The sequence below is a fragment of the Athalia rosae genome, chromosome 1 (assembly GCF_917208135.1).
Source record: "Athalia rosae chromosome 1, iyAthRosa1.1, whole genome shotgun sequence".
NCBI lineage: Eukaryota > Metazoa > Arthropoda > Insecta > Hymenoptera > Athaliidae > Athalia > Athalia rosae.
The window spans coordinates 16,799,335-16,826,635 of NC_064026.1; the positions used below are offsets into that span (position 1 = coordinate 16,799,335).

The window sequence follows — 27,301 nt, forward strand, 5'->3', positions numbered from 1 at the left end:
GCTCACGATTCGAACCTAGTTCAAAAATTAAGCCCACTTCGGCGACGTCTTTCGGTTATCTGCACGGCTCAGGCCTCCTCCAATTTCTTCTGAGTCACGATTTTTCGGCGAGAAAATAAAGGAAATTTTCTCTTCTCGTGGACGCGTCGAGATCGGTCATCTTTAGCGTCCGGCGATTCGCTTCTATATACCGTCTCTGACCCGCGCGTAACGATCATCCCTATATATATATGGGCCATTCCACGTGAACCGGATCAGTCACCTCTCAGATATTTTTTTAATTTAGCATGTCGATTGTCCATGGGGAGTTAGATTTTTGTGCCGAAGGATTTTTGAATTAGTGCAAATTTCGATTTATTATGAACAATCGAAAAATTGAGAGGCGGTTTCTTTAAAAAATCATAACTTCGTCAAAAATGATGTGAGATTTAATTTTTTTTTTTAAATTTACGCGGATGAGGCTATAGATTTATGAAAAAAATAAATCGTGCCGAAAAAGTTTATTTATCATTTGTTTATTTGACAATGAATTTTTAAATGATTTTTAAAACACTGATGGATAGCACCAAAAAATTTAAAAAAAATGCTGACATATACTTTGAACTATACTACAGCCTGTGAATTAATTTCAGAGATGCGTTCGGCTTTGTTTTCGAGTAAAAAATCATCGAAGTTGGCGGCGCGCATAAATTCGAGCTCGTCGACGCCTATGCGCGTGATGACGCGCGTCGAGCGACAGAGACCCTATCTACTCTCTACGGACGCTACTTGGTGTACGCTCGACCGCGGTATTCACGAGTCATTTTCGCGATGATAGACACCGTTAAAAAATCTGAAAAAAATTCCATAGCTTCCCCATAACACGGCAAAGCGATAGAGTAAATTCCAGAGATGTGTTATTTTTCGTTTTCGAGATATAGGGACGCATTGGGACTCCGCGCTCGCTACTTGGTAGACACTCGGCGGCGGAATTCACGAGTCATTTTCGCGATGATCGACACCGTTTAAAAATCTGAAAAAAATTCCATAGCTTCCCCATAACACGGCAAAGCCATAGAGTAATTTCCAGAGATGTGTTATTTCTCGTTTTTGAGATATTATTGTGGCTTAATATGTCCAAGTAGCAAGCGCGGAGTGCCATATGCGTCCCTATATCTCGAAAACGAGAAATAACACATCTCTGAAACTTACTCTATGGCTTTGCCGTGTTATGGGGAAGCTATGGAATTTTTTCCAGATTTTTTAACGGTGTCTATCATCGCGAAAACGACTCGTGAATACCGCGGTCGAGCGTACACCAAGTAGCGTCCGTAGAGAGTAGATAGGGTCTCTGTCGCTCGACGCGCGTCATCACGCGCATAGGCGTCGACGAGCTCGAATTTATGCGCGCCGCCAACTTCGATGATTTTTTACTCGAAAACAAAGCCGAACGCATCTCTGAAATTAATTCACAGGCTGTAGTATAGTTCAAAGTATATGTCAGCATTTTTTTTAAATTTTTTGGTGCTATCCATCAGTGTTTTAAAAATCATTTAAAAATTCATTGTCAAATAAACAAATGATAAATAAACTTTTTCGGCACGATTTATTTTTTTCATAAATCTATAGCCTCATCCGCGTAAATTTAAAAAAAAAAATTAAATCTCACATCATTTTTGACGAAGTTATGATTTTTTAAAGAAACCGCCTCTCAATTTTTCGATTGTTCATAATAAATCGAAATTTGCACTAATTCAAAAATCCTTCGGCACAAAAATCTAACTCCTCATGGACAATCGACATGCCAAATTAAAAAAATATCTGAGAGGTGACTGATCCGGTTCACGTGGAATGGCCCATATATATATATAATATATATGTATATATAACGCTCTGCACGTCATCGATCCACGCATTTGCAGAGGAAAAGAGCTTCGGACGCGATTTCGTTTTATCTCGATTTTTCCGTAGCTCGTACGATTTTTGAGCGATTTCGGTGCTCCGCGGGTTCGAGTCGAGATATTTCCCTCTCGCGGGGTACGGAGTACGGGCGTAACTCGATCGTTCCGCAAAGTTGTTGACGGAACGGTTTACATTGCTCGGTTTTGTTGTCCCGACGAAATTCTCATTGTCGAAGTTTTCAGTCAAGTACATCGTCGCGGATGTTTACGAATTTACCGAACCGCGCGAATACCGTATACGCTACATAACCGCCTGCTGCAGGAACTGATTACGGAATACGTTATACCACGTATACATATTTATTACATAACCATATCGCATCAGATTAGTTCGCTCCCTTCGCTCGATACGACAAACGTGTAGAATCTGCGTACCTACGCCCGGTTAGGTTGATTATGGGGATCGGATCGATGCGAAAAACTTGTCCAAACGCGCGAAGCGATTCGCTGTCTAGTTGGCCTTTGGTCTCGAGTCCAGATTTATGAATAATAGGGCGTTTAAAAGAAAAAACATTTTTTTTTTTCTCGTTGGTGTGGAAAAGTTGAAAGTACACTTAAAAACAAGAATTTAGGCGCCTATTGGAGCCCTCAATATTGATATTGAGGTTTGCTTCAATCCATTTGTAATGTTTCCATTTAAATAACACGGGCGAATTTTTTTTTTCATTTTTAATTTTAATTACTTCGGAATGGCTTGTTTCCGCAATACCCCAGTGAGAAGTGTTATAGGAAATTTCACGCTGTACAAAAAACGTCTGGTGGTCAAAGTTCCTCCGATCAACCGTTTCAAAGATATCTGCGATCAAAAGTAACATCAATCAACAATTTCAAATATTTTCTAATAAAATTGCGAAAAAAAATCATACTTTATATTTATATCGTTTTTTGTTATAAAGATTTGGTTGTTTGGTAAAATCTATTAGTATTCGGTGGAAAATAAAATAAATTTGTTATAAAAGAGACCCAAAAATCATTTGTTTGATATATTTAACTTTTATATTTATGTATTTGTGCTTTTTGTGAATTACGTATGGAGGAAATGAGCAAAAAAAAAGTTTAAAATCTCCAATTAACAGAATTCAATTGAATGTACAAAAGATAACAATATAAATATAAAGTATGATTTTTTTTCGCAATTTTATTGGAAAATATTTGAAATTTGTGATTAATGTTACTTTTGATCGCAGATATCTTTTAAACGGTTGATCGGAGGAACTTTGACCCTCAGACGTTTGTTGAAGAGCGTGAAATTTCCTATAACACCTCTCACTGGGATATTGCAGAAACAAGCCATTCCGAAGTAATTAAAAATTCAAAAATGAAAAAAAAAATTCGCCCGTGTTATTCAAATGGAAACATTACAAATGGAACGAAGCAAACCTTAATATCAATATTGAGGGCTCCAATAGGCGCCTAAATTCTTGTTTTTATCAAGAAAAAAAAAATGTTTTTTTTCTTCTGAAACACCCTAATGAAGATTTTACAAAAAGAAAATATCAGAAATCGGAAACAACGCGATCGACCGGCTATTTCATCGGTCCGTCCGCTAATTCCGTTCCTCGAGGAATTCGTTTGAACGAGTAGTGCGGGGGGTTGACCTTGGTCCGGGAAATCGGGTGATGTAAATGTTGAGGATTACCCTGGGTCCAGGCGATCTCTATCCGTACAAGCGTAGCGTGACGCTGTACGGTGAAATAGTTAAGTAGGTCGGGCGTTCGATTGCTTCCATTATTTTTTCGAATAAAGTGTTAGGCGGTAGTCCGAATTTCTGCCGGTGGGACAACGCGCTTTAATTCAGGACACTGCGGATATCCCTCCGCGGGAACAATGCGGAGGAAATGAACGGTCGCGGGGATAATGTCGTCTAGAGCGGCACACCGGCCTGAAAATTCAACCGACGCACGCGTGTCGGTGTCGTCTGATTATATAATTACCGCCCAATGTCACTTTTTCAAGGGCTGTCACATACTCTCGCCGCGTTACACGGATGGAAAATTTTTCGGTGGATTCATGATTCGACACAAGCGTATACACGTGGCACGGAGGTGCCAGCTGTATTTCAGCTGCAATTACTCACGTTGTATACCGCAATTGTTACGACGAAGATCGTGCTCGACCTTGACTAGATTCGGAATCAGGAACCGTAGCCGTAATTCGGCTGGAATCGTCGTTGTCATTTTCTCCGACGGGAAAGAAGAAAGTTCGAGTTATTCGAGGGTGAAATTCGATAAATCGAACACCCCGTACATGGTATATCTAGCTAATATTTCTGAAAGCTGGTGGCAGAACAGATAAGCGCGACGGCGAGGGAAGAGGGTCATTTTTGTCGGTAAGCGAGGGGCTGCATGGAGGTAAAATCGCTTTCAATCCCTCCCCGTAATGACAATCGACGTCTACCCGCTGGTATCGCGTTACTTTCGACGACGACATTTGGCATTATTATATCTGCAAGTGTACCGTACAATGCATGCGAACGGGCATTCACCACGGCGTTATTACTTCTACTGTCCCCACGTTGATCGTCCATTCGCATAGAAGCAACGCTACCTTGTACATACGTACATTACACCGATAATGAACTCCGCACGCAAAGAAAGTTACGTACATCGAACTCACCGGAGGATAATTTCTATTTTTACGCTTATGGTGAATTTTACTCGACCAATGGGTTGTCTCATTCTATTTTTCATTCGATCCGATGCTCGCTCTCTCAATTTCGTCGCATTTGGCTGAGGTATAGGTAACCGAAAAATTGAAAAAGAATAACGATCGAGGTAGAGTATAAATAAATTCACAACCAATTTCTATTCAACGGTGATCCAGCTTACGATTTTCCATTTTCGCGTGTCCACATTGTTTTGTTCGATCTTCCGATTGAAATGCCGATAATTCTGGCAATGTTGTCGTACACATTGCGAACGCACGGGAGTGCAGCGGTACGTATTCGGCGAGTCGGTGTTAACAAGGAGGCGTCGTTTCGCAAAATACCCTCGAAAGAAACGTGAGCGGGACCTGAATTACACGCGGTCCCCCCAGTCCCTTTAGTTTTTGCGGGTTACGTACATAACGGATAGCCCTCGAGGCATCGGTAGGTATACCGCGCGTACGTGATATTTGACAGAGTCACGTTTGTTTCGCATGTACAACCGTTCCGGACAGCAAAGGGCCTGGAAGGTTGTACTATACGTCTACCGCGTCTATAAAGTGGCCGAAGCGCTACCGCGTGAAACAGGAATAAGATCATGTAAACGAGGAAAAAACGAAAGTGGCGATAAAAAAAAGGCCAAGTAAAAAAAGGGAATACCTATTACGGCTGTGTTAGCGAGATCTGCGGCTTCTGAAATTGTATCTGATAAAATTCAAGTTCCAATTTACCGCTGCCCGCCGCTGTATGACGGAAGATTCTAGAAAAATATAGATCGCATCTCTTATTCAAAATGTCACGATATGAGTGCAATCCTCTTACAGGTTGGGTTAGGTGGGTACACACGTACACATCTCGGAACGGTATCTTTTCCCTTATTTTTCTGTTTATTTTATTTTATTTTGTTTTTTTTTTGGTTTTTTGTTATGACTATTAATGAGTTATGAATAAAATATGGATTCCATATAAATAAACATAGATGACTTTGCGATGCACGTGCAATTGTTGCATATACGATCGTGCCTGAACACTAATAGCGTTCTCGTCAATGAATTTGGAAATATAAGTTTACCCAAATCGTTCAATTCAAGGTGTCCAATTTTTTCACGTATTTTATATTTTTCTCTAAAGACGAAAAGAGGATTTCATCAATAATATATGAGCCACGGGTTGTAAGGATCATGAAAATTCACGCGGCATGGCGTTATGCAAATTATCATAGTGAATTAAGGTGGGTGGGATCGAGCCGTGAGGAATTAATTATGATCTTCAGATTCCTAGATCCGACTAAAATTATCCCCTTGTATACCCCTCGATCATTTACCGCGGCTCAATGTATCAATGGCCGCTCCCGGGAGAGGCACTCCGAACTCTTTACCTTCTCCCCTTCGTATATATAAGTTTTTTTTCTTCCCTCAGGTTTTCTCAATCTCCCCAACATAATTATCGTCGTCGTCTTTTTTCATTAATTACTTCTTTTTTTTTTTTATCATCGACTTATTCGAACATCGTACACGCGTGAAGTTTTCGCATGAAATTCAAATTATCGTCCGCCATTTTTTCTCCCATCGCTCGTTAGCCAACGGCTTAAATTCGAGATGACGTTCCTCCCGGGGTTGTCGCGGTAACAATTTTCCCGCCAATTACAGCCGCAGCAAAAGTTCCGCTATCGAATGATGCCGCGGACGCGAATCTCCCACCCTTCTTTCGTCTCCGTATACTCTCTACGTCCCCCTCGGCCCCCCGTAATTTTGCGATAATACAGCGAAATTCTCAGCTCAATTATAGTTGCAGGCGTGTACTCGTAGATACGATTATAATACCTTATACGCCAGTCGTTCCACAATGATCTAGTAATTAGTACAAAAAAACATGAACAATAACACGCTCGGTAAATTAGTCTGGAGATTTATATATATCTATAGGATATAATATCCACCGTGGTGCGGATGCGCTGCAATTATCTTAACGAAGCCGAGATTCAGGGATGAGCGGTGAAAAATTAGAATCTATGTATGTACACACCCGCATGGCGGCGATCAATCGACCGGTCAACCGATAACAGAGAAAAATAGATCACAGAAAAATGGGCTTTCAATTCCGTTTCGTTTTTTTTTTTTTTTTTTTTCCTACACTCCATTAGTGTACGCCTACGTACTTACCTGTCTATTTTGCAAAGATGATTATGCAACTTGAAATTGATTCACACCACCAGACATTAGGAATTTATATAACGCATCGTGCGTAAGTTTGAATAAATATGTGCACGTGCGAGTAATAACGGTCAAAGGGTTCGGCTCGTCTGGGATAAAGAGAAAGAGGTGGAGATTGATATAAAAAAAAAAAAAAAAGAAGCCACAGTTGCTTATACCGAAGACCTTTCTTATTTATTTTCATGCCTTCTTCCACCACAATCACTAAAGAAACACCCTTTCTCCTCATATAAGCGTTTGTCTGTTTCGTTAGCTTCTAGAGCTTTCGGACGGGATGGCAAAAAACGGTCTGACTTTTATTCCGAGGGTTAAGAATTTATTTATTTATTTTTTCCATCCCTCGTACCTCTTCGTCTCATTCGTTCATTTATTTTCCTACTTTTTCATTTTATCTCAAGCTGATCCGACCTCTTCAAGCTCCGCCGCGATACAAAAGAATTTCAAATGCTCATTTCAATGATACAAGGCCACCGGATTGTTAGATGCAAAATTTCCGGATAAATTATAGTATACGGAGGATTGGGTGAAAAACGATCGAAAGAAGAATGAAAAAAATAAAAATAAAAATAAATAAATAAACGTCATCCTTACCGCTGGTAAAATATCTGGAGATGTTGAAACTGATTGTGAAAGTCCGTATCGTCGCAGCGACGCCGTCGGTAAATTTGAACTAGCGAAAATTTATCGGATTCGCGGTGATCTTTTTTTCGCCTTCCAGGGTTCTTCTGTTTGAATAATGTAATAAGGTATCTACTCCGATGTCTGTTGGCTGTCACGGTCAACGGAAAGGTTAAAAAGAGAATGTAAGACGAGAGTAAATACATAAATATAAGTTCGGATTTACACACACTCGCGACGATCGGATCCATTTTAAAGGCGGTCGGTGACCGGTAATTTGTGAAATATTCACCCTACAGATTTTGTTTCCAGGGTACACGGATTTGAGTGGGGTGATTTTCTCGCGCAGACGGTGCAATCAATTTTGACTATACGGAGCTTTCTAAGCTCCGAATTATATACGTAACGTGAAGTACGATCGGCGATGGCACCTCGTTAGTAAACCTCATTTACTTGTATAGCGTCGCATAAGGATGGGTATTATATTCAAATGGCCTGCAGACTGATTAAGAGCCGTTGCACAGAAAACCGCGCTCGCGTCCCAGTCGCACCGATTTTTGCTCATCACAATCAAAGCAAGAGAAGAACGAAACGAAACGAAGGAATAAAAGTCGTTGTCACCCGTGAAAAATCCACACACGGGGTCCGAGTCGTCCTTTGACCTTCGGGGTGTTTATCGTAGCTTTCCAATCGGCTGTCGCATAAAACGTAGAGTTTTTTCTTCCGTCGTTCCTTCAATTCCTGTTCGAATCGCTACAGGTCTACGGAGGCAGCCTGATTAGCTGAATCATAGATATCTGTGGCTGAATCGTTTTTTTGTTCGCTCAACTGCGGGGCTGAGACCTCATCCCGTTTAAAGAAGTTTAACGGTCGTCAGAAAAGCTGACTCCGTGTCGTGCGAATGCGAAGGCTAGAACTTACATTTATTATTTCGCGAGACTTTTGTCGACGCGAAATATGAATTTCGCGAGTTTTAAAATACGTACGGCGCAAACGGCCCCCGCGAGCTTTCGCTACTGCGGAGTTATATTGTGCGACCGTACATTTTCAAACACATATTAATCAGGGAAAATTCATAAATCTTGCACGGTTTTACCTGTAGTTGCAAAACGTAGAAATAATAAAGTATTTCATATTAATGTACAACATTGCGAAAATTTTTTAGCTGTAATGATTGGCGCGCGAACGAATAATGAGGGACGTGTTATGGCTAATGCGTAAAATAAAAAGAAGAGGATATTTCGAAGAATCGAAGAAAATTTTCTACGAGTCACTTCGCCGAGTGTACAAGAGAAATAATTTTTTTACACAGTTTCAAACAAATTAACGCGCGGAAGTTTGTTAATCTTTTCATTCATTCGTTCGTTTGTTTCATCTTCAATTTTTTTGTTGTTGTTTCGCTTATGTTGCGAAACAATTCGTTCGCCGTTCTTGGAATTGAAGAATTTTTCGCAAACTGCGAAACTCGCCCTGGAGCCACGACGATGTCTGGGCATCGGTAACAACCCCGTATAATGAAAGCGCGGGTTAATTATAACTTCAAAATAAATGCGACCAACGGACGATGCCCTCCGGCCGCCGTTCCATTTCGCGTAATATTATTCGCAGCTTTTGCAGCTCTCGAAGAGATTTCTAAATCTCCGTACGGAGTAGACTGAGAGCTGGAGTTGCAATTGTTGGTCACAGCTACATATCGTGTATCTGTATTATAATAAATCGCACGACAAGGAGAAAACGTTGGGGGCTTCGTTCATTCATTCCTGCTGCGACTTCGCCCCGTCCGTCAGGCGAAAAATGGAGATGAAATCCTCGACCCGGCGACATACCTATAGCGCGTGGCTCTCCCGCCTGCAAGGGTGTCAGTTTAAGCCGGCCGCGGAGGGGAAAAATATACTAAAACATTGAAAAAAAAAAAAAAAAAAATATCAACAGAAAAAACCTCGCAGCGATTACAAGCTCGTAGCGCTGGCGCGGAGCGTCGAGCTTCGCTTCGCCAACTCCCATCAACCGCATCGACAGGCTGTTAACGAAGTATATCAAATATTGCGAGCATTGCAAACACAGTCTAAGCGCGCGTCGCCGATACGATGTACTTTGGATAATACAATAAATCCCGCATATCACGTGATCGTCGAAAAGTTGTATGCGTGCACTCGCGCGGTTCACATATGCGCGCACACACAATAAGCTGCTGAAAGCTTGCGGTCGTTCAAAAATTCTCACGGATAATAGCGACCGTGAAACAAAAATGGAGGGAAAAAAAGGAATTTCAACCATCCCGTGTTGGAAGAAAATGGTGAAAAAGTACGGGACTTTGTATCGTTCGTTTTTTATTTTGTTTTGGCGTTTTTTGGGGGTGCGAGTGCAATTATTCCAGAGATTCTTCGACTGGCGCGTGTTTCTCACTGGTCGTTGTAGCTGTTCAGATGATTTATGATTCACGAGTTTGGAGTATCAGCTGGTTGTTAGATGTACGTATGTTTGTATACGATATACCTACGTTTATGCGGATGTTTAATTTCGAAACACGTTTGATTACGAAAGCGCCGATATGGTAGGAGAAATACAACAAACTCGGATGGAAGTAAGAATTTTTATGGATTTTAAGAAAACCAAAATAAGAAGGAAAAAAAAAGAAGAAACTAATTCGATGTCGACGATCAAATTTATATCTCGCTACCGCAACGAATGAACGCGCGCGCGGCTGCAGTTTTGAACCGTCGGAATTACATTTTACGATAAAAAATCTGATCATTTTTACGGGATTGGTCCGCAACGACTTTTTTCCCGTCGGATTATAATTGAAACGTAGGATGTATAAATCGAGTAAACGATGTATTCAATTATTACGAATTGGATGTATTGTTATATTAGTTTTTGTCATAAACGCAACAAAAAATCTTGATATTCCATTGTGCTTGGGTAGCGGTTTTTGGGGGTTACCGAAAATCGTCATGTAATAAATTATTCTCCGGGGCATCCGCTCGGATCATAAATGGATTGAATTTTCAATAAAATTCACAATGTCGCGTTATTATCGGTACCCGCTACAGATATACGTTCAGCCGAACGAATTTTAATACCTGATTCGACAAATCGATCGAACGTACTTTTTATTATAACGTCATTCAAAATCCTCTACTCCGCTTCCAATTAATCCGAATATAACTTTGTCCGATCGACGTGCCGCCTTATTCGAGACTTCATCCCTTGCGCTCTCTAAAATTATTGTCTGTCATACGCGGGGAGAATACGAAAAAAAAAACAAAAAAAAGAAAAAAAAGGAACGGAAAAATCCGCTCGTCAATTTCGACGAAACGTTTTAGATTTTCAAAAGGTATTTTACACTCCGTTTGATTTACGTTCATCTCTAACATGTAGGGCGATACGCCCGGGGTGAATTGCCTCATTATTTCACCCCGGCTCAATATCGTTTCTGTCTGCATTCCTTTTCCTTTCATTTTTATCTCGCGTATTACCGCGTTGTACATCTATACATACGTATATTCCATCCACGCGGGAGGGTGGAAAAACATGAAAGATGAACGACCTCCTGCTTTCGCTTATTGTCCAACGCTGTTTTTGAATTCGGAAGAAAAAAATTAATAAACAAATAAAAACTTCGACGAAGCTCGTCACCCCGTTAAAAGTTTCCAATTTACAGTAAAATCCGAGAGAACAAAGGAGTAAAACGTATTAACGTACAGATATAATCACTCACAATCAGTCGGGCTGGAGCTTTAAGTTGTATTCGAGGGGACGTCCTGGTCCCGTGAGAATTGCTCGACGCTCTTTGTTATATCCCCTTTGAAAAGCCTCATCGTCGCATACCTTATCACCCCAACGTTTTTGTTTGTTTTTTTGGTTTTGTTTATTGTTTTTTTTTTTCTCTTATTATTACGTACGTGAACTAATCATTCGAGAAAATAGAACACTGTGAAAGCTCAATTATTATTACGTAAGGATTGTTTTTTTTCTCTCGCTTCTTTCAGTCTTTGTTTCTTTTTTTTTTTTTTTTCACTTCCGCACTATCAAAAGAAGAGAATACAAAACGAAAGAAGAGTAAACTCTTCGCTTGAAATCCGGACCTCAGGAATTTTTATGATCGTTGTCGTTGTTATTTATATTTGTCGCGAATTCCTTAGATCTGTAAAAATTTGACGCAGCGTACCAGCTGACGTAGAAAGTTTGGATTCATATTCCACATTCCGCTAATTATGAATGAAAATAAACGAAACGGTTTACTTTATTCCACCATATGTATTCACTGAAAATTTTCAAAAATTATTCAATGAAAATAATGTTCGAATTATAATTTTTCCTGTAGTTTATATCAGTACCTCGTAGATTTTTTTCCAAACTTTCAATCTATACGTGTCCGCATTTGATTGTTCAATGTGACAATTCGCTGGTATTGGTCTACGTTAACTATTTCTTAACATGCGTATAACGCATGAGTTACGTCGAATCGTTATGAAAGTATTGCGATTGTTATTGGTTTTTTTTTTTCCTCGAATTCCCCGGTAGGGATACGAAAAACGGAATATTTATTTTTATTCAATTCCGAGTATTCGTCGCGCCGCGTCTTCGCGTGGCACTGGTCGGTGGGAGTCCGCGCGCGCTTTCTCTTCGCCGAGGAACAAACGAAAGCAGAGCTTCAGACGCAAGCGCGCTTGACTCGTAAAACGTAAAAGCTTCGTCCTCGTGTTGCGGTTGAACTTTTTCAAATCTAACTTGACACCCTTACTGTTATTGTCGTCGCGATTATCATCATTGTCATTAATAGAGTCACGAGACGTAACGTGCGGCGTGAAGATTTGTCCCCAGATTGATATTTTCACAGCCTTTTCGCGGTCTTTCGCTTCTCTCTCGTCTCTGCCGATATTGAAATTCGTCACTTGTATACTTTTATACACGTAGGAGGCGATTATTCACTATTCTCCATTTCGTTCGAATTTTTTTTCTTTTTTCGTCCTTCAATTTCTAATGTGTTTTCACTCCGACCTGAAATAGCCGCTGCACCGGTGAAAATGAACGTCGCGAAGAATATATTTGGGCTCCGAGAGACCGGGGCGCCCGTGACAATCGGCAGAGAAGGATCTTCAAGAGGTCTTCGAGGGTTGACGAGAACGTAAAATACGAGAGGGAAGCCGAGAGTTGGATATCCTGCGATGTCTGCAGGTCGGCGCTTTTAATCAACGAAACGTTTAATTTCCTGCTATATGTATATAATTCCTGCGTAGAATACCGTAAGCGTATATAGGTATACGTATACGTCGAAGCTTTTGTCGGAGCATCTGTCGCGATATACCCACAATATATATATATCTATACGTATAACGTCGTTAATGTTTAATATTTAAATCGGCCGCGCTATATAGCCGAATAAAACGATTATCTGGAGGGTGGAACGAGTCCGATTTTCAGGTTTCTTGGTACGATTGGAATGAAAACATCGGGTCTATTCAATGCCAGAAAGAGAAGAGGGATCTTTCTCGGATGAGGATATACCTGTAGATAAGGGTTTACGCAAATAAGAAGTTTGATACTTCAGTCCGAGGCAAACGATCTCCATTTAATTGTCAGCTGTCTAAATATTCCGGAATACTTCTGAAATTAGTCAACGTAATGCGAAATAGATAAATAAAGCTCGAGCACGGGAAAAGCACAAAACTAAAACAAGAGAACACGATCCGTACCGGCTGCTGCTGCCGTTCTGTTTCGTTGCTCGTTGTTTGAGAGATGACGGCGGCAACGGTGTTAATTAAGCACAACAAGATGAACTAAAATATCAGAGGATGAGTAAAACTTTGGGTTTTCCAACCCGTGTAATTCCGTTGTCTTATAACGTGGAGAAAATTTGAAAGTATGCTTCGAAGAAAACTTTATGGCCCGTATTAATTTAACTCTCATATAAAATATGGTGTACAGTTTCGCTTTCGGAATTGGAAATGTGACGGATTATTTCGGTCCGGTTTGGCCAAACGTACGTTTGTTTTGTTCCTCTTATTTTATTTATTGTACATAATTAATAAACTTCACTTAGCCGGTTATGTATACGGGACATTTATTATCCGTGGGGAAAATGAATGGGAGTTCGAGGCGCTCGTGTTGGGGTGATATTATGGTATAGCGAGTGGGTCAATCGCAGAAGGTAGTCTGCAAGCCTGCTTTAAATAATTGACTCGTGGTTTCCCTTACCTATATTATACCTTCTTCGGCATTGGCGTATAGATCTGAGCTCCTTGCTTTTAACCTTCCTATTCTCACTGATCGATATATACTTTGTTAGAACCGTACAAAGGTCAAAGTATTCCCATTCGAATCCGACGTTTCTTAAAATCATTACGCCAATTGAAGAACTAAACGTCTCGTCTGCATGGCCATCCGACGCACCGCCAACTGCCCGCGGTCCTTCGACAGACGATAAAAAAGCTCTCCTATTTAGGTGCTGTGCACGTATACCTATATTCATGATCCTAAATAAATCGTGTGACTTGCTTTTAGTCGGAGTTTTTTTTCTTTCCTGATTATTTTCAATTTTTTTTCTCCTTTCTTATCTGCTACACACATGATAAATATTATATACGTATTGTATTTTATCTTATGTACAGTTATGAATAACTATCTACCTATCGGCTTGTGTACATATGTGCCGAACTTTTTATGGACATTAAAAGGACGAGGAGAGATAAACGACCGCGCAAGTTTTAACGTCGTCGCGAGTAGGTATATAGGATCGGGAGTCTGCAAGGGGTGAAAAAAAAAAACAAAATAAAACAACGGAGAGTAACTCTGTATACGTATTTATAGGAGAAGTTAAAATTAAACACGATATGCAAAAATTGACAGGTGTCGTAAAAAGTTGTGATTCTGAAGAGAATCATTCCGAAAGACAAGAGTAAATTGATGCGAAAATACTTCCCTATAGTATGTACACGTGGCGTAACAGGCACGCGTGTAGAAGTAGCTCGGATATTTCGACGATAAATATTTCATACGAGATGTAAAATTTTTATGGCATTCGCCGCTGAATTACCGATAAATTTTACGTCACGTCGAGAATTCCACCTGTACGGATACGCGTACGAGATCCAAAGCGAACTACTGTACGGATGAAATGATTTATCTTCAAAACGGCTGCGTGTACGCTATAATAACCCGTGATATACCTATGAACGCATCTTTGAATTTCCGTCAGAAGTATATATGCATATACATGCACATGCAGATATTGAAATCTATATTCCATCTGTAACGTGAAAATGTATACCCCGCAGGTACCTTTTCGCCAGAACCAAATGGTATGGATTTTTAATTTTAAGGGCCAGTCAAATTCTATCTCGAGAGTGGCTCGAGTTATTTACGCTCTCCGGTTAACTGACTCACTGACTAATTGTACGTACTTGCTACTTACTTGAGCTCAAAAATCAGCGTTCAGGTACGAGGGCGCTCAACGACTGGAGGGTAAATTTCAGCTGCGCGAAACGGGACAATTACCGAGCCCATATATAAGTGTATCAGGTATTACTTTACATTGAATAAATCTTCGGCGAGGTGGAAGTTCAAGGTCGGATATGATTCGACGACTTATTACTCAAGCATATAATTAAAACACAGGTATAACGGCGTGTAACGACCGCGTCGAGTCGCTCGCGGGAATTTCAGAGATTTTCTTCTCCTGCAGTTTTTTACTCTTCACGAATACCTGACGAGTTTACATGAAATTTCGGAGCGGCACGACATTGTCTAAATTCTAATTGTTAACCGAATATAGCTATGCATGTACACAGAGCGCTGGTAACAAGTGCTCGTTATTGGAGCATACCATACTTACCGTGTTATACAGCTCCGATCTTTGCATATATCCCTGCACGTACGTAACAATATCTGCGGCCTGTCGTTACAATGTTCGACAAAATTTTTTTCCCAGGTATCAAAAGCTGACAACCTGTTCGAGTAGATAATGAACAAAAAGAGAATGCAATGAATTTTTTTAAAAACATCAAAGTCTCATTTCTCGACACCGGATTCCGTTCGGAAATTGAATATACATATTTCCGATGAATGTTTTCATTTTGTTTTTTTTTCTCGCGGTGCAACTGAAATGCGGAATAAGCTCGAGAAAATACGAATAAGAGTCGAGCTTTTTTCCATGCGCCCTGATCGATTTTCACGTTTTTCCTTTTTATTTTTTTGATATTCCAAAAGTACTCCATTCTCGTAGTGTAATGACCACGCGGACGGGCGACTTCCCCCCTCCCCCCCCCCCCCCCAAAAAAAAAAGCATCAGGGAGATTTAAAAAACGTAAAGAAGAAGTGAAATCCTTGAAAAAAGCTTTCTAACGAAGGGGAATGTCAACTCACATATAACTTTCCTAATCACGCATTTACATATATTTATTAAACTGCACGTACATACCAACTTCCTCATTTATGAACATTATGCAAATTTTTAACCTCGCAGCTTTTGGCAAGGCCAGGGTGGTGAATTTTACGATGTTCAATTTTATCAGAGCCAAATTACAGGTATATACATATACGTAATCAAGTTCATTTTCGTCGAGTCCAAGTTGAAAATATGATGTTACAAATATCGCGGTGCTTTTCTTCTTTTCTTTCTTGAAGAAAAAAAAAACAAAAAAATTGAATCAACGGAAACTTTCGTGTTCAACAAATTTTTATTCCGGATTTCGCTCAAGTATTGTGAAAAACTTTTTGAACCAACCTGTACAATTTGGACGCAAGTTATCGTTATTACGACGAAACTCCGACTATTGGGACACGACCTTGAAAATAGGGTATGTTGTATACAGGGCGATCTTAAAAGCTCAATTTAGCCTTATCGAGCCGAGCAACAGGTATATGTGAAACGGTGCTTCTCAATAAAGTTCAGTACCTCGTTTTTGCTACGAACAACCGTACTTTCTCGCACCCAACTTTCAGACGACAAGAAAAAAATGATAAGTATTCATAGAAAACCGTTCGAGACGTCTCCGGAATAACGTAATTTCGAGGGTAAAAACATTCGAGATCCGTTTGTTATGCATGTAAATTTCCGGCTTCCTGTCACATCAATTCGAAGATTGCCAGTATTGCGATTGCGATTTTTGCTCATCGTTTTTTATTCGCCTTACATATTATTTAATCCGTTTTGGCACGTGAAATGTGAATCCTTTCGGTGTGATGTATGCTGCAAATAATTGAAGGGATCAAAAGCTTTTCAGGCAGTGCTGCGCGGGAATTGTCGGCGTAATATTCGCACTCCACAGAAATACATATTTCATTTACATGGGTTTGAATAAATTTACTCTTGGTAACGCCGCCGCGTACTTTATACGATGAAATTTTCTTTTCATTTATTTATTTAGGTACTTTTTTCTTTTCACTCTCTTACAATCAGCTGATCTCGTGTTGCGATATAATTACACAGCTGTGACATAATCGGTCATTACTGATATTCGACTCCCTCGTTCAGTTGCGATGGAGAAATTAGAGACAAATCCCACGTGAAAATTCAAATCCTATCGCGTGTGCTTAGCTAAGTCCTATCGAAAGATAATTTAAAAAAATTAAAAAAAAAAAAAAAAAAAAAAACACCAACAAATAAAACAGGTATTATGTAACTTTTGAGATAAAAGCGAAAATCAGTCACGTATTAATATCAATAAGCTACCTATAGTTGCGCTCTTACAATTAGTCGTTTCGTTTGTGGATCGAAACAGCTAGCTAAACGCCCGGAGATAACGATTCGTATCATTCCATCGATCGGTATGTGCAGTGGCTCGTGTCAGCTCTTGTAGAAGAGCAACGGAATCGAAGTTCGGGCGTACCATTTCGGTACATGCGATTTTACAAACGGCTGATACATCTCCACAGAAATTAGTAAGTCAATTTCTATAAGTATACGTGCTCACAATTACAGATTTTGTTGCACACACTCCAAGTTATCTGATTCCGATTATAATTTCAAAGTCAAGCGTTTAATGGAATCTCCTTATCGATTCTACTTTCACGTTATCTCGATCTCTACCGTATTTCGTTCAATAATTGTATACGTGAACCAAAGCATAAGGGAAAGGTGTTGTTGCTTTTTATTTTATTTTATTTTATTTTATTTTATTTTTCAATTTCAATTTCCATCAAAGTGCCCGGTACGAGCAGTTATCGATGGAATCTGGATATTATGTGGAATGAGAACAGGTGTGTTTTTTTTTTTCTTCTCGCGTTATAAATTTATTCTCCGTCAACAAAGTGAATAGAACATTGAAAAACAGGCGAAAAATGTCAATTCGCAGAGACACGGTTAGGAGGTGGGAAATTTAGGAGCATTTTCATATATTACAGCCAGCTTTTAATTATCGTGCTCACACTCCAACAAGCCTGTCCTAATGCATTCTGGGTAGTTATATCTGAAACCTTAAACGATGCAATATCCCACAATTTACCCGGGACTATTTTTCTCAACTTGTCTCCATTATTGCGCAAAGTTCTTCGTTATTTTTTTCTTCTATCCGTCGTTATACAGGGTGAATCCTTCAACTCTGTCAACCCGTCAGGGGTATGTTGGGGCTGCTCAGACAAGCATTTTGAGGTAACACACTTATGGTCGGAAACTCCTCCTTACGGCTGTGGCGGGCTTTGGAGTTTTGTTTTTTAAATTTTTAAAAAATTTTTTTTTTGTTTTTAATTTTTTCTTTATGGTACCCAGTTTCCCTCGCGTGACGATTAACTGCAGAGAAAACTTGCCTGTGGGGAAAAGGTCGGTTTGGGAACCGTTCACGATACCAGCGTTGCGCAGCGAGTGAATTCGAATCATTGGCGCGGTACGCATAATGCACATCTGTTAGCTCGACCCAAGTAAGGCGGTTCATAATTACTCGACTTGTCATTGTACCGACGAGACACTAAGAAGTACGTTTTTTAGCGCAGAACAAACCATTACGTTCGAATCCGAGCGAAAGTAGGAGCAACCCCTGGGTACCAGAAAAAAAAAAAAAATGAATAAATAAATTTTAAAAAAATCTTCAAAGCCCTCCACAGCCGTTAGGAGGAGTTTCCGACCATAAGTGTGTTACCTCAAAATGCTTGTCTGAGCAGCCCCAACATACCCCTGACGGGTTGACAGAGTTGAAGGATTCACCCTGTATTTATACGATCATAAGACGTGTGTACGAACGTACCATACTTTATTATGGCGCAGAGAAAGATGAACTTCCATGCAGATGATGCGGTTTTTAAAACGTCATGCGATGCAAGATTAAATGTTATAATTGAGGTACTTGAATTGATTATTTTGATTCATATAATTTCATTCAGTCAATTTTTTTTTTCATTTTTGTCGCAGTGATCTTCACACGTCGAAAATTTATGGGATATGCGAGACGAAGATTTCCCATCATATCATGGGCATCTGGATACAAGAGACTGTGGTTTCTCGAAGATTTGATGGCGGGTATGACGGTCGGTTTAACTGCAATTCCCCAGGGGATAGCGTACGGAATTGTAGCTGGACTTGATGCTGAAGTTAGTATATGTACATAACGAAGTGCAATTTTAGTTCCTTTATTTTACAACTAACGGGATCGGCACATTATTATCGAGTTTCTATTAACCGTTTGAAAAGGTGGAAGGTAACCCAAATCTTCTGTTTTTTTCTTTTTATAGTATGGTCTTTACTCGGCGTTCATGAGCTCCTTCGTTTACATATTTTTTGGTTCGTGTGCAAATATAACGATCGGTCCAACGGCAATAATGGCACTCATGGTGCAGCCGCTGGTGGCGAAATATGGAGCAGACGTGGCGGTGCTTATATGCTTTTTGAAGGGCTTGATAATTACTTTACTTGGAATATTTCACTTGGGTGAGTTTGTCGTCGTTGATCGTTGGATATTTTTCTTTTTATTCTTTCAATTATTTACAGATGTCTTTTTTGAAAGATGTTTTTTACAATTTCAACCGGCTCACTGTACTTATAATAATGTAACGCGCAGCTGTAGTTGATGCCGTGTGCGGGGTCAGAAATCGGTTCATTCGAGCGCCAGAAAGTAATTTTCATCGGGTATAATTATGATGGCACAGAGTTACTACGGTTGAATCCAATTACTGCTTCTGAAATTTGGTATATATAGATAGCTGGCATGCGAATTAGAAACAGTTTCGAATTCGCGAAATGTTTCGAGAAATTCGATTGAAATTGGATCCGATCAGTAGAAATACCGTTGGTATCACAAAATGAAGACGAAACGTATAATGTATCATAGTACGCATGCTTTGATTTTTCACATCTTCGACTTATAATGCTCAAATTTTCTTCATTTTTCATGTATATAAATAATTCAATTATATCATTTGTTTTTTTTTTTTTGTTGAAACTGCACCCTCCGGGTTTCTATTTTCTCAATCGTGTTCTATTGTATGTTATTTATTTTTCACCTCGAATTATTCCGCATAAGTTTTTCGCTGCTGAAGTTTTACCATTTTTCCCATATGCTTACTCTACTGATTGTGAGTCAATAAATTTGATGAAATATTTTTAACATAATACTTGAAATTTTTCGTTCGAATCAATAAATTGTTTTTTTTTTTTAATTATATATGAGAATGAAATCGCGAAAATTTCTTTGGTTTGCAAACATGTCGTTTTAAAATATGATTTCCGATGTAATGAAATATTCTATGGTGCAATATTATATCAAGAGCATGAATATAATATCATATGCTCAACTCTTTCTTGATGTCTAGCGTGCAAAAATTGTTAACGGAGAGAAACTCATATCTGTGCAACGTAGTCGTACGTAATAACGTGAAGTAAATACTAGAGGAAATTAAAAATGAATACACCTTCCTCCTTCCCCCCCCCCCAGCCTCTCCGTCCCGCCGCCATTTTACCCTTAAGAGAGCTGTACACACGCTTTATGTACTTGACTATAATTTTATTTGTCACTTGCACACCGCCCAGAGACTCACGGGGCTTTTGCACTCTTTATCAACTTTAAACGACTCCGTCATATTTTTCTTGTATCATATGTACGTACCTACCCTTCGTTGGAATTGCAGTCTCTATAGCCATATATCTATACAAGATGACCTCCACCTACCTCCATCAACGTGACGCTATACACAGCTTTCCGGTAGATTGGAAAATCTGATTCTCTATCCGGACCCCATGATATTTTCAATGTTCAATGGCGGGCATGAGAAATTTATTTCATCTTCCCTTCCTTTTTTTGGGCATTTTTTTCCGATTTAGATTTCGAAATTTTTCAAATTCACCCCACCGGCCACCCCCCCAAATAATATCATCATTCGAATAAGATCATGAACTGATAGCAGAATTTGACACGGCACCGAGTGAAAGAAATGCCAGATTAATTTTTTGATGTCGAGTGCTAATTATTTATGCATAAAGCAAAATCTTATATAATATTGAAAATGAAAATTTTGCATTAATTTTTTTCCCTCTGGAGAAAAAAAAACCATGGACAAAAAACAGAAACTGAGACTCACGTTCCGGGAAATGAAATATGAATGCTTACTTTTCTCTTCCTTTCTCTGTGTAACGACATATACATCGAAAGTTATATAGAAACATGAAATGAGAGAATTTATGAAAAAGCAAATGAAAAATATTGAAAAACGAAAGGAAGAAATATCTGGGGGGCGAGCGGGGGTTGGGATTGCAGGGTTTAATTTTATGCGCGTGGAATATTCTATGAAGAGAATAATTCTCCCTGAAGTTCACCGGAGGGAGAGCTGCAGGATATAGAAAATCAAAATATTTAAAATAGATTCACTTCTACTCTTTATACAATGGATCATCCTTCGGGTTTCTCCGTCAGGGGACATCGTCATTGCGTTGAGATATTTTCGAATCCGACTCATAAACCCGCTTTATTTTTATCCCTCAAGGATTTCTACTGGACTTCATATCCCTGCCGGTTATCGCGGGGTTCACTTCGGGGGCGGCGATAACAATTGCCTCCTCTCAGTTCAAGCCAATTTTAGGTATTCCTGGATCAAGTTCGTCCTTCGTAGACTCCATAGTATCCGTATTTACAAATCTGGACCAGATAGGATGGTGGGATACTCTTTTGGGATTTGGAACCGTCGCATTCCTGGTGCTTCTCAAGGTCCGTACGGATACCATCTTCTTCGTCAGAGTCACGACATATTAACGAACACGTCACTCTGCGAAGGAGGTTCATTCGTTTTTTTTTCACTCTGATCTACGAAAAAGCGGATAAAAAAGAAACCGATGTCAGACGTGCGGTTGTCTTTTGGTGCAATTTTTATACCTGTCTTCCGTATTTTTTATTTATTTTTTGCAGAATTTCTCCGGTAATCGTACGGGTTCCATGATGCAGAAGATGATGTGGATGATTTGTCTCGGGCGCAACGCCATAGTTGTTATTTTCGGAACTGCTTTGGCGTACGCCTTTTCGGCGAACGGCCTCGAGCCCTTCAGGTTGACGGGTGAGCGATGCTAACGATCGTGTTTGGTTGGATGCAGGCAGAGCAGGTTAATTAGATTGCAGAAACATCGATGTTTATTCAGTTTCTGTTCAACGCAGGAAGTTTGGGTCAGGGATTGCCAGCTCTTTCGTTTCCCCCATTTTCAACTAAATTCAACAATGAAACTTTCACCTTTTTTGATTTGACGACTGGCATGGGACAAACCCTCGTCACGCTGCCAATCATCTCTACCATCGAACATATGGCGATCGCAAAGGCTTTTGGTCGGTTTGTTGAATTAATAAACCATTTGACCTAGATGCGATTATTTTCGTTTAACTACATCAATTTTTGTCTTTCATTTATACCGTAGCCATGGGAAAGTCTTTCGATGCAACGCAGGAGATGCTTGCACTCGGTTTGTGCAATGTTTTTGGATCATTCGTCAGATCCATGCCGGTCACAGGATCGTTCACTAGAACGGCGGTAAATCATGCTTCTGGAGTCAGAACACCTATGGGCGGACTTTTTACCGGTAATTTTTCTCTAATACTTGTTTTGTTTTTTTCCTTTGCCTTTTACTTCTTCGACTTTTTCTTCTTCCCATTTCCGACAGCGCCGCCTCTCGGTGTGTGTTAATAGCGATTTTTTTCTCGTTTTCACTTTTTTTTAAAATTCTCCCATCAGGTATCCTGGTGCTCATGGCTGTAGGTCTTTTAACGGAAGCCTTCCGTTTCATACCTCGTGCAACATTGGCTGGTGTTATCGTTTGCGCCATGTACTACATGTTGGATTTTCAAACATGCGTCTTGCTATGGAAGGCCAAGAGTGAGTAGCCAACGTTACGATCCATAGAAAATTCATATTTTCAACGCTTTCGTAATGTTCTTCACGTAGAACGTGTATATTCCTTTATTTTTGACATCGACATTCCCAAGCGTTAAAATTTTATTCGGCGTTCTCTCATGGGAAAGGTTTCAGTTCAGCGTAGCCCAAAAAGATGGGATCATCCGGTGGTCGTCCTTTTTTTCTTCGTTCCTTTATTCTCTTCTTTCTCTCTTTCTGTTTTATATATTCACTTATTCAGAGGTGGACTTGGCGGTGCTCGTTGCGACCTTCGTATCGTGTGTCTTCCTTGGCGTTGAACTCGGTATTTTCATAGGAATCCTCCTGAATCTAATACCATTGTTTTACTATTCGGCCAGACCATCCGTCCAGATGAGAATCGAACAGGTATGGACGTAAAACAGAAAAGAATTTACGGCCAGCCAAGCCTTTTTCTTTTAATTTTTCTTACAGACTTATCTTCAATTACCCAGTGTAGTTTAAATCCTAGAACTCAACCGTACGACACTTGATATCCATTTCAGATTGAGGGTAGAAAATATGTCCAAGTTATTCCGGAAGAGGCGATATCTTTTCCCGCTGCTGAGCATATTAGAAACAAAATTATGAAACTCTCGGAGCAAAAGTCATCCGGTATTATATTCAATGGAAAAAACTTGAAAAGAATCGACGCTACCGTTGCGAAGGTGAGTCAATAAGTAGAATAAAATGGATTTTCCTCGCTCCCCCATTTTTCTTGGATTTCTATCTCAAAAAACAAAAATCTTACGAAGAGAGAAATTTTAAATGAGCCAGCTAGGAAGTCATACGTATGAGAACTTCTTTTTATAACAGGATTATTATCGAAAATTTATACTATACGTACATAATGTAATAGAAGGTAATTTCATTTATTTCAGAATATCAAGCTTTTAGCGAAAGATCTCAAGGTCAGGGAGCAGGAAATAACCTTCGTGAATTGTCCGGAGAATGTTGAGACAGTTATAGGCTCTGTTGCTCCCGAATTAGCCCTTCGATTCGTGAGAACCGATCCTCGAGGATTCCCCGTTTGAAGTGAAAAAATGGAAAAAGAATAAAACCGTAATTTTCTGCAACTGCATGGCATGGGGTATACGTATACGTGTAAATAGGCGTGTATGTGTCTGTGGCAATGTGAATAATTTTCACGAAATTACTACCCTCAGAGAACATTCTCGCGTGACTTGTAAGCGTTCATTTTTTTAAAGACATAATAAATCTACTACTTTCTCATCAATCTTTTAGAGATTTTATCGGTGATATAGCCTTCTGCCGAGGGGCTGAAAGCTTTTTTTCTCCCCTCTTACCGTTCTTCTTTTTTCTTTACGAAGCCCATTGATCCCGCTATTTTTCAGCTCTTTTCATTTCGCGCTCGCCTTTTACTAACTACGGGGACAAAAAAGGTGACAACAAAAAAGGCAGTTGAGCCTCGTAACGTGATACAATTCTACGGTCACGTACCTGCGAACGATTCTAATATATCCGAGTTCAGGTAAAATGGAGACGGATGACAAGAAAATCTCTCAGGATTCTCATGATCGAACGACTCCGAACTCTGCAAGACGCTTGTGAAAACAAGGGGAAACTCGAGGGGAAACTATAAAAATCAATGAAAATCAAATTGATAATTTAACGGATCGGATAGGTTTTCAATCAATTATTGCGGAGCTTTAGGTTTCGGGGTTCATATAAAGGACGTACAATTAAATTCTCTACAGGACTGATTGTGAGTTTCATCTCACTTCATTTTCCGAACGACGAAATTTAACGCTCGAAAAACCGGTGTAGAAACTGGTTGCGAAATCTAATTTGAAATGAGCGAAAAAAAAAAATAAATAATCAATCCGGAGAAATTTGGTAATTTTATTTTCCATTTATTCAATAATTACATATTATAATTATAACGTCGAACAAATTTGTATCGAATATGATATATCAATTATTGATAAATTGTTATTGATAAATTTAATACTGTTGCAAGAAGAGGGCGGAATCAATTGGACGATTAATTATTACTTATAGGTATACAAATATCACAGACTTCGGGGATGAATGGCGCTCGATTAATTATATCGGAGGGATGTGACTTTTGAATATGTGCGGTCATCGATTCCTCAGGTTTTAGAATCCAGTAACAGATCTTGCAATGACGTTGGTGACGGTGACCTTTCACGTGGGTCGACAATGACATGAAAGTCGCGATTCTTTCCTGGCAATAATTACACTGATGCCCCAAAATCCTCCGCTCCGGGATCTGTGCGGAAATTTAAAAAAATTATACTTCGATTAAAAACCACCGAGTCACTCCGACCATCTTATATTCGAGATTTCTGTTTTCACTCCAGAAAGATCAGTCATAACTTCATTAGGAATTGACTCTGGACCGTGTCTTGACTCTCGTATTTATACAGTCTTACGAAGCTACAAAGGGCGTTGAAAAATCGCAGGAAGAATATATAATAGGAGCACCACCAATCGAGTGATCCGTAAATGTAAAAGCCGTGCGGCCGCAAGAGACAAATAGGTATCCAAAGGTTTGTCGACTTGACGACAAACGTTCGAAGTTTTTGTTGCGGTTTAAGGTCGGGTAAATTCGTCGCGTGTCTCTCGCATTACCTGTTGTAAACTTGTGAACTTTGATTCGAGTTTGTTAACTGGGAAGTTTTGGAGTGGAACTGGAGTTTCTAGAAAGGGATATAAAAAGAAGAGAGAAAAAAAAAAACAGACATCGATGATTTGCACGTTTCGAAATTTTTATTCGAACCTGATCACCGAGCAGAAGTAGTTCGTGTCTAGCTTTCGCGAAATCATCGCGGTTCCCCTGATTCGTCTGGATTACCACGTATCTGGGTAGCTTCGAGTCCGCTCCAATTTTCCTGCGTATTTGAAGCGGCAGGACAATTTGTCTGCGTATTTCTTTTCCAGTGTCCTCAGCTAATTCTCGATCACGTTTTTCTGCAGCAATTCTTTCCGCAGTTGAAGTACTAGATCTTGGATTTGGAGTATAAGTGTGCAATTTCTGAGGCGGAATTATCGTCAAAAGTCGAACAGGATTCTTGCTCGAAGCAACCAAACACTCTATATCGTCGCGAGATTTTTTCAAACTGGATTGATGCTGCAGCTGATGACCGTATCTCTCCTATGAAATTTGAAAATTGATTCAGATTAAACAATTTACTTGCTTAGACCATAGATATATGCTTAGAATGTAGGTAGCATAATTGCAATGTGACATTACTTTGACTTGACTCACTGTCAGTTATGATCATAGTCTTTCAATCAGAGGCAGGAGGCAAACGATTGTAATACTTTAGAAAGATCATATTTGCAGCGCCGGAAGAAAATTCTGATTTTAATTCTACAGCTTTATTTACCGCAATCAAATCAAACAACTTCGTACAAAACTGTCGTTGCAAAAAATTAAAAAGGAGGCACACATCGGAGTCCAAGAAAAAATAAATATCGAATAAAGTGCCCATCAATATCTGATCACTAAGGAAACCAAACCAACAAATGAATGGAATGTTTGACCATCCGGTGGATATGTAATAACTTTGCTAGTAAAATATCACACTTGTGATTTATTATGACGATAGAACCAATGTCTGCATTATTAGATACATGGGGTGATTTTAATTACCTTTCTGATAGCTTGAAAGGGCGCAGGAATATCGTAGATGAAATCTTTCTTTGTCATTTTTTCGCTGATGTTACGATTACACCGTAAATTATACTTCGATGTGTCATTAGGTTTCGTAATTTGGAAATGTGGAGGTTTCTCCATAACAAAATAAACCCGACTAAGAAACAAAATAAAAAAAGTTAAATTTATGCGGGATTACGTTTCGATGAGGAAGATTTATATTTATATTTGACAATATTGAAAGCAAGGCACATTCGCGCGCGTGTCGCGTTTATTATTTTCCCAAGAAAAAAGTAGAGGGGGAAAATGTAATAATGTTGTTTCATTAACTTTGTCACCGCCTACTCCGATTCCGCCATCCTTGATTCCCGAAGGGGCTTCGAGAGTCTTTTCGCCAGTCGAGTTCCTCAAATTATTTCCATCAAATAATCTCAATCTTCTACCTCACCCATATATTGTTAACTGGATTCCTACCAGCATATAAGTGACATGAGACATGACATGAGAATCGATTATTTTATCAGCAATTCGAATTATAAATTCAAGTACGCACATCAGCTGTATCATTTCCGAAATTATATCCAACTATCAAGGGTATGCAGTAGCCATACCAACGATAATTTAATAAATAAAGTATTATAGATTTTTTAACACTCGTTGTAGAGATTTTCTTCAATTAAACGTTGACCTGAATAAATATTCTCACCGACAAATAATTCCATCTAATTTAAATTCAAGCCAAAGCACCGAACAGAAATGAAATGTTCGTATTTTTTGCTTTTTTTTTCCTGCTTGTTGAACAGTCAGCGTAGTAATAGCTATTATTTTAAACTTTTTGAACCACTCTTATCGCTAATTGGGAACATGTTGGAATTAACACGGATTCAAGGGTCGGATATGCGGTAGAAAATCGTGTAAAAAGCAC

At 39.4% G+C, this 27,301-nt stretch overlaps 3 protein-coding genes across 6 annotated transcripts in view; 1 reads left to right on the forward strand and 2 right to left on the reverse strand.

The window, feature by feature from the left end:
* LOC105688993 (trissin receptor) overlaps window positions 1-12,040 on the reverse strand; it is a 51,673-nt gene extending 39,633 nt beyond the window's left edge. The window contains exon 1 of the mRNA XM_020854041.2: window positions 11,137-12,040. The gene's annotated coding sequence lies outside the window, so the exon portion shown is untranslated. The remainder of the gene's footprint in view (window positions 1-11,136) is intronic.
* The window catches only part of LOC105689001 (sodium-independent sulfate anion transporter-like), a 65,630-nt gene extending 41,660 nt beyond the window's left edge, over window positions 1-23,970 (forward strand). The window contains exons 1-11 of one of the 4 annotated variants that reach the window (XM_012405691.3): window positions 16,988-17,300; window positions 18,763-18,941; window positions 19,083-19,278; window positions 21,327-21,547; window positions 21,746-21,890; window positions 21,989-22,153; window positions 22,243-22,404; window positions 22,557-22,697; window positions 22,957-23,102; window positions 23,240-23,401; window positions 23,615-23,970. In XM_012405691.3, the coding sequence (XP_012261114.2) occupies window position 17,300; window positions 18,763-18,941; window positions 19,083-19,278; window positions 21,327-21,547; window positions 21,746-21,890; window positions 21,989-22,153; window positions 22,243-22,404; window positions 22,557-22,697; window positions 22,957-23,102; window positions 23,240-23,401; window positions 23,615-23,767 (1,671 nt within the window). In that variant the 5' untranslated portion in view covers window positions 16,988-17,299 and the 3' untranslated portion in view covers window positions 23,768-23,970. Of the gene's footprint in view, window positions 1-16,987; window positions 17,301-17,441; window positions 17,619-18,618; window positions 18,694-18,762; window positions 18,942-19,082; window positions 19,279-21,326; window positions 21,548-21,745; window positions 21,891-21,988; window positions 22,154-22,242; window positions 22,405-22,556; window positions 22,698-22,956; window positions 23,103-23,239; window positions 23,402-23,614 lie in introns of those variants that run through there. The other 3 variants (XM_048660269.1, XM_012405693.3, XM_048660270.1) reach the window with 3 other exon arrangements.
* Window positions 23,971-24,108: 138 nt separating this feature from the next.
* Window positions 24,109-27,186, reverse strand: LOC105688992. Its single transcript, XM_048660273.1, has 3 exons — window positions 26,374-27,186; window positions 25,498-25,872; window positions 24,109-24,987 (listed from the first exon to the last, which is right to left on the reverse strand). The coding sequence occupies exons 1-3, from the start codon at window positions 26,515-26,517 to the stop codon at window positions 24,739-24,741; spliced, it is 768 nt and encodes a 255-aa protein (XP_048516230.1). The 5' UTR covers window positions 26,518-27,186; the 3' UTR covers window positions 24,109-24,738.
* Window positions 27,187-27,301: the final 115 nt, after the last annotated feature.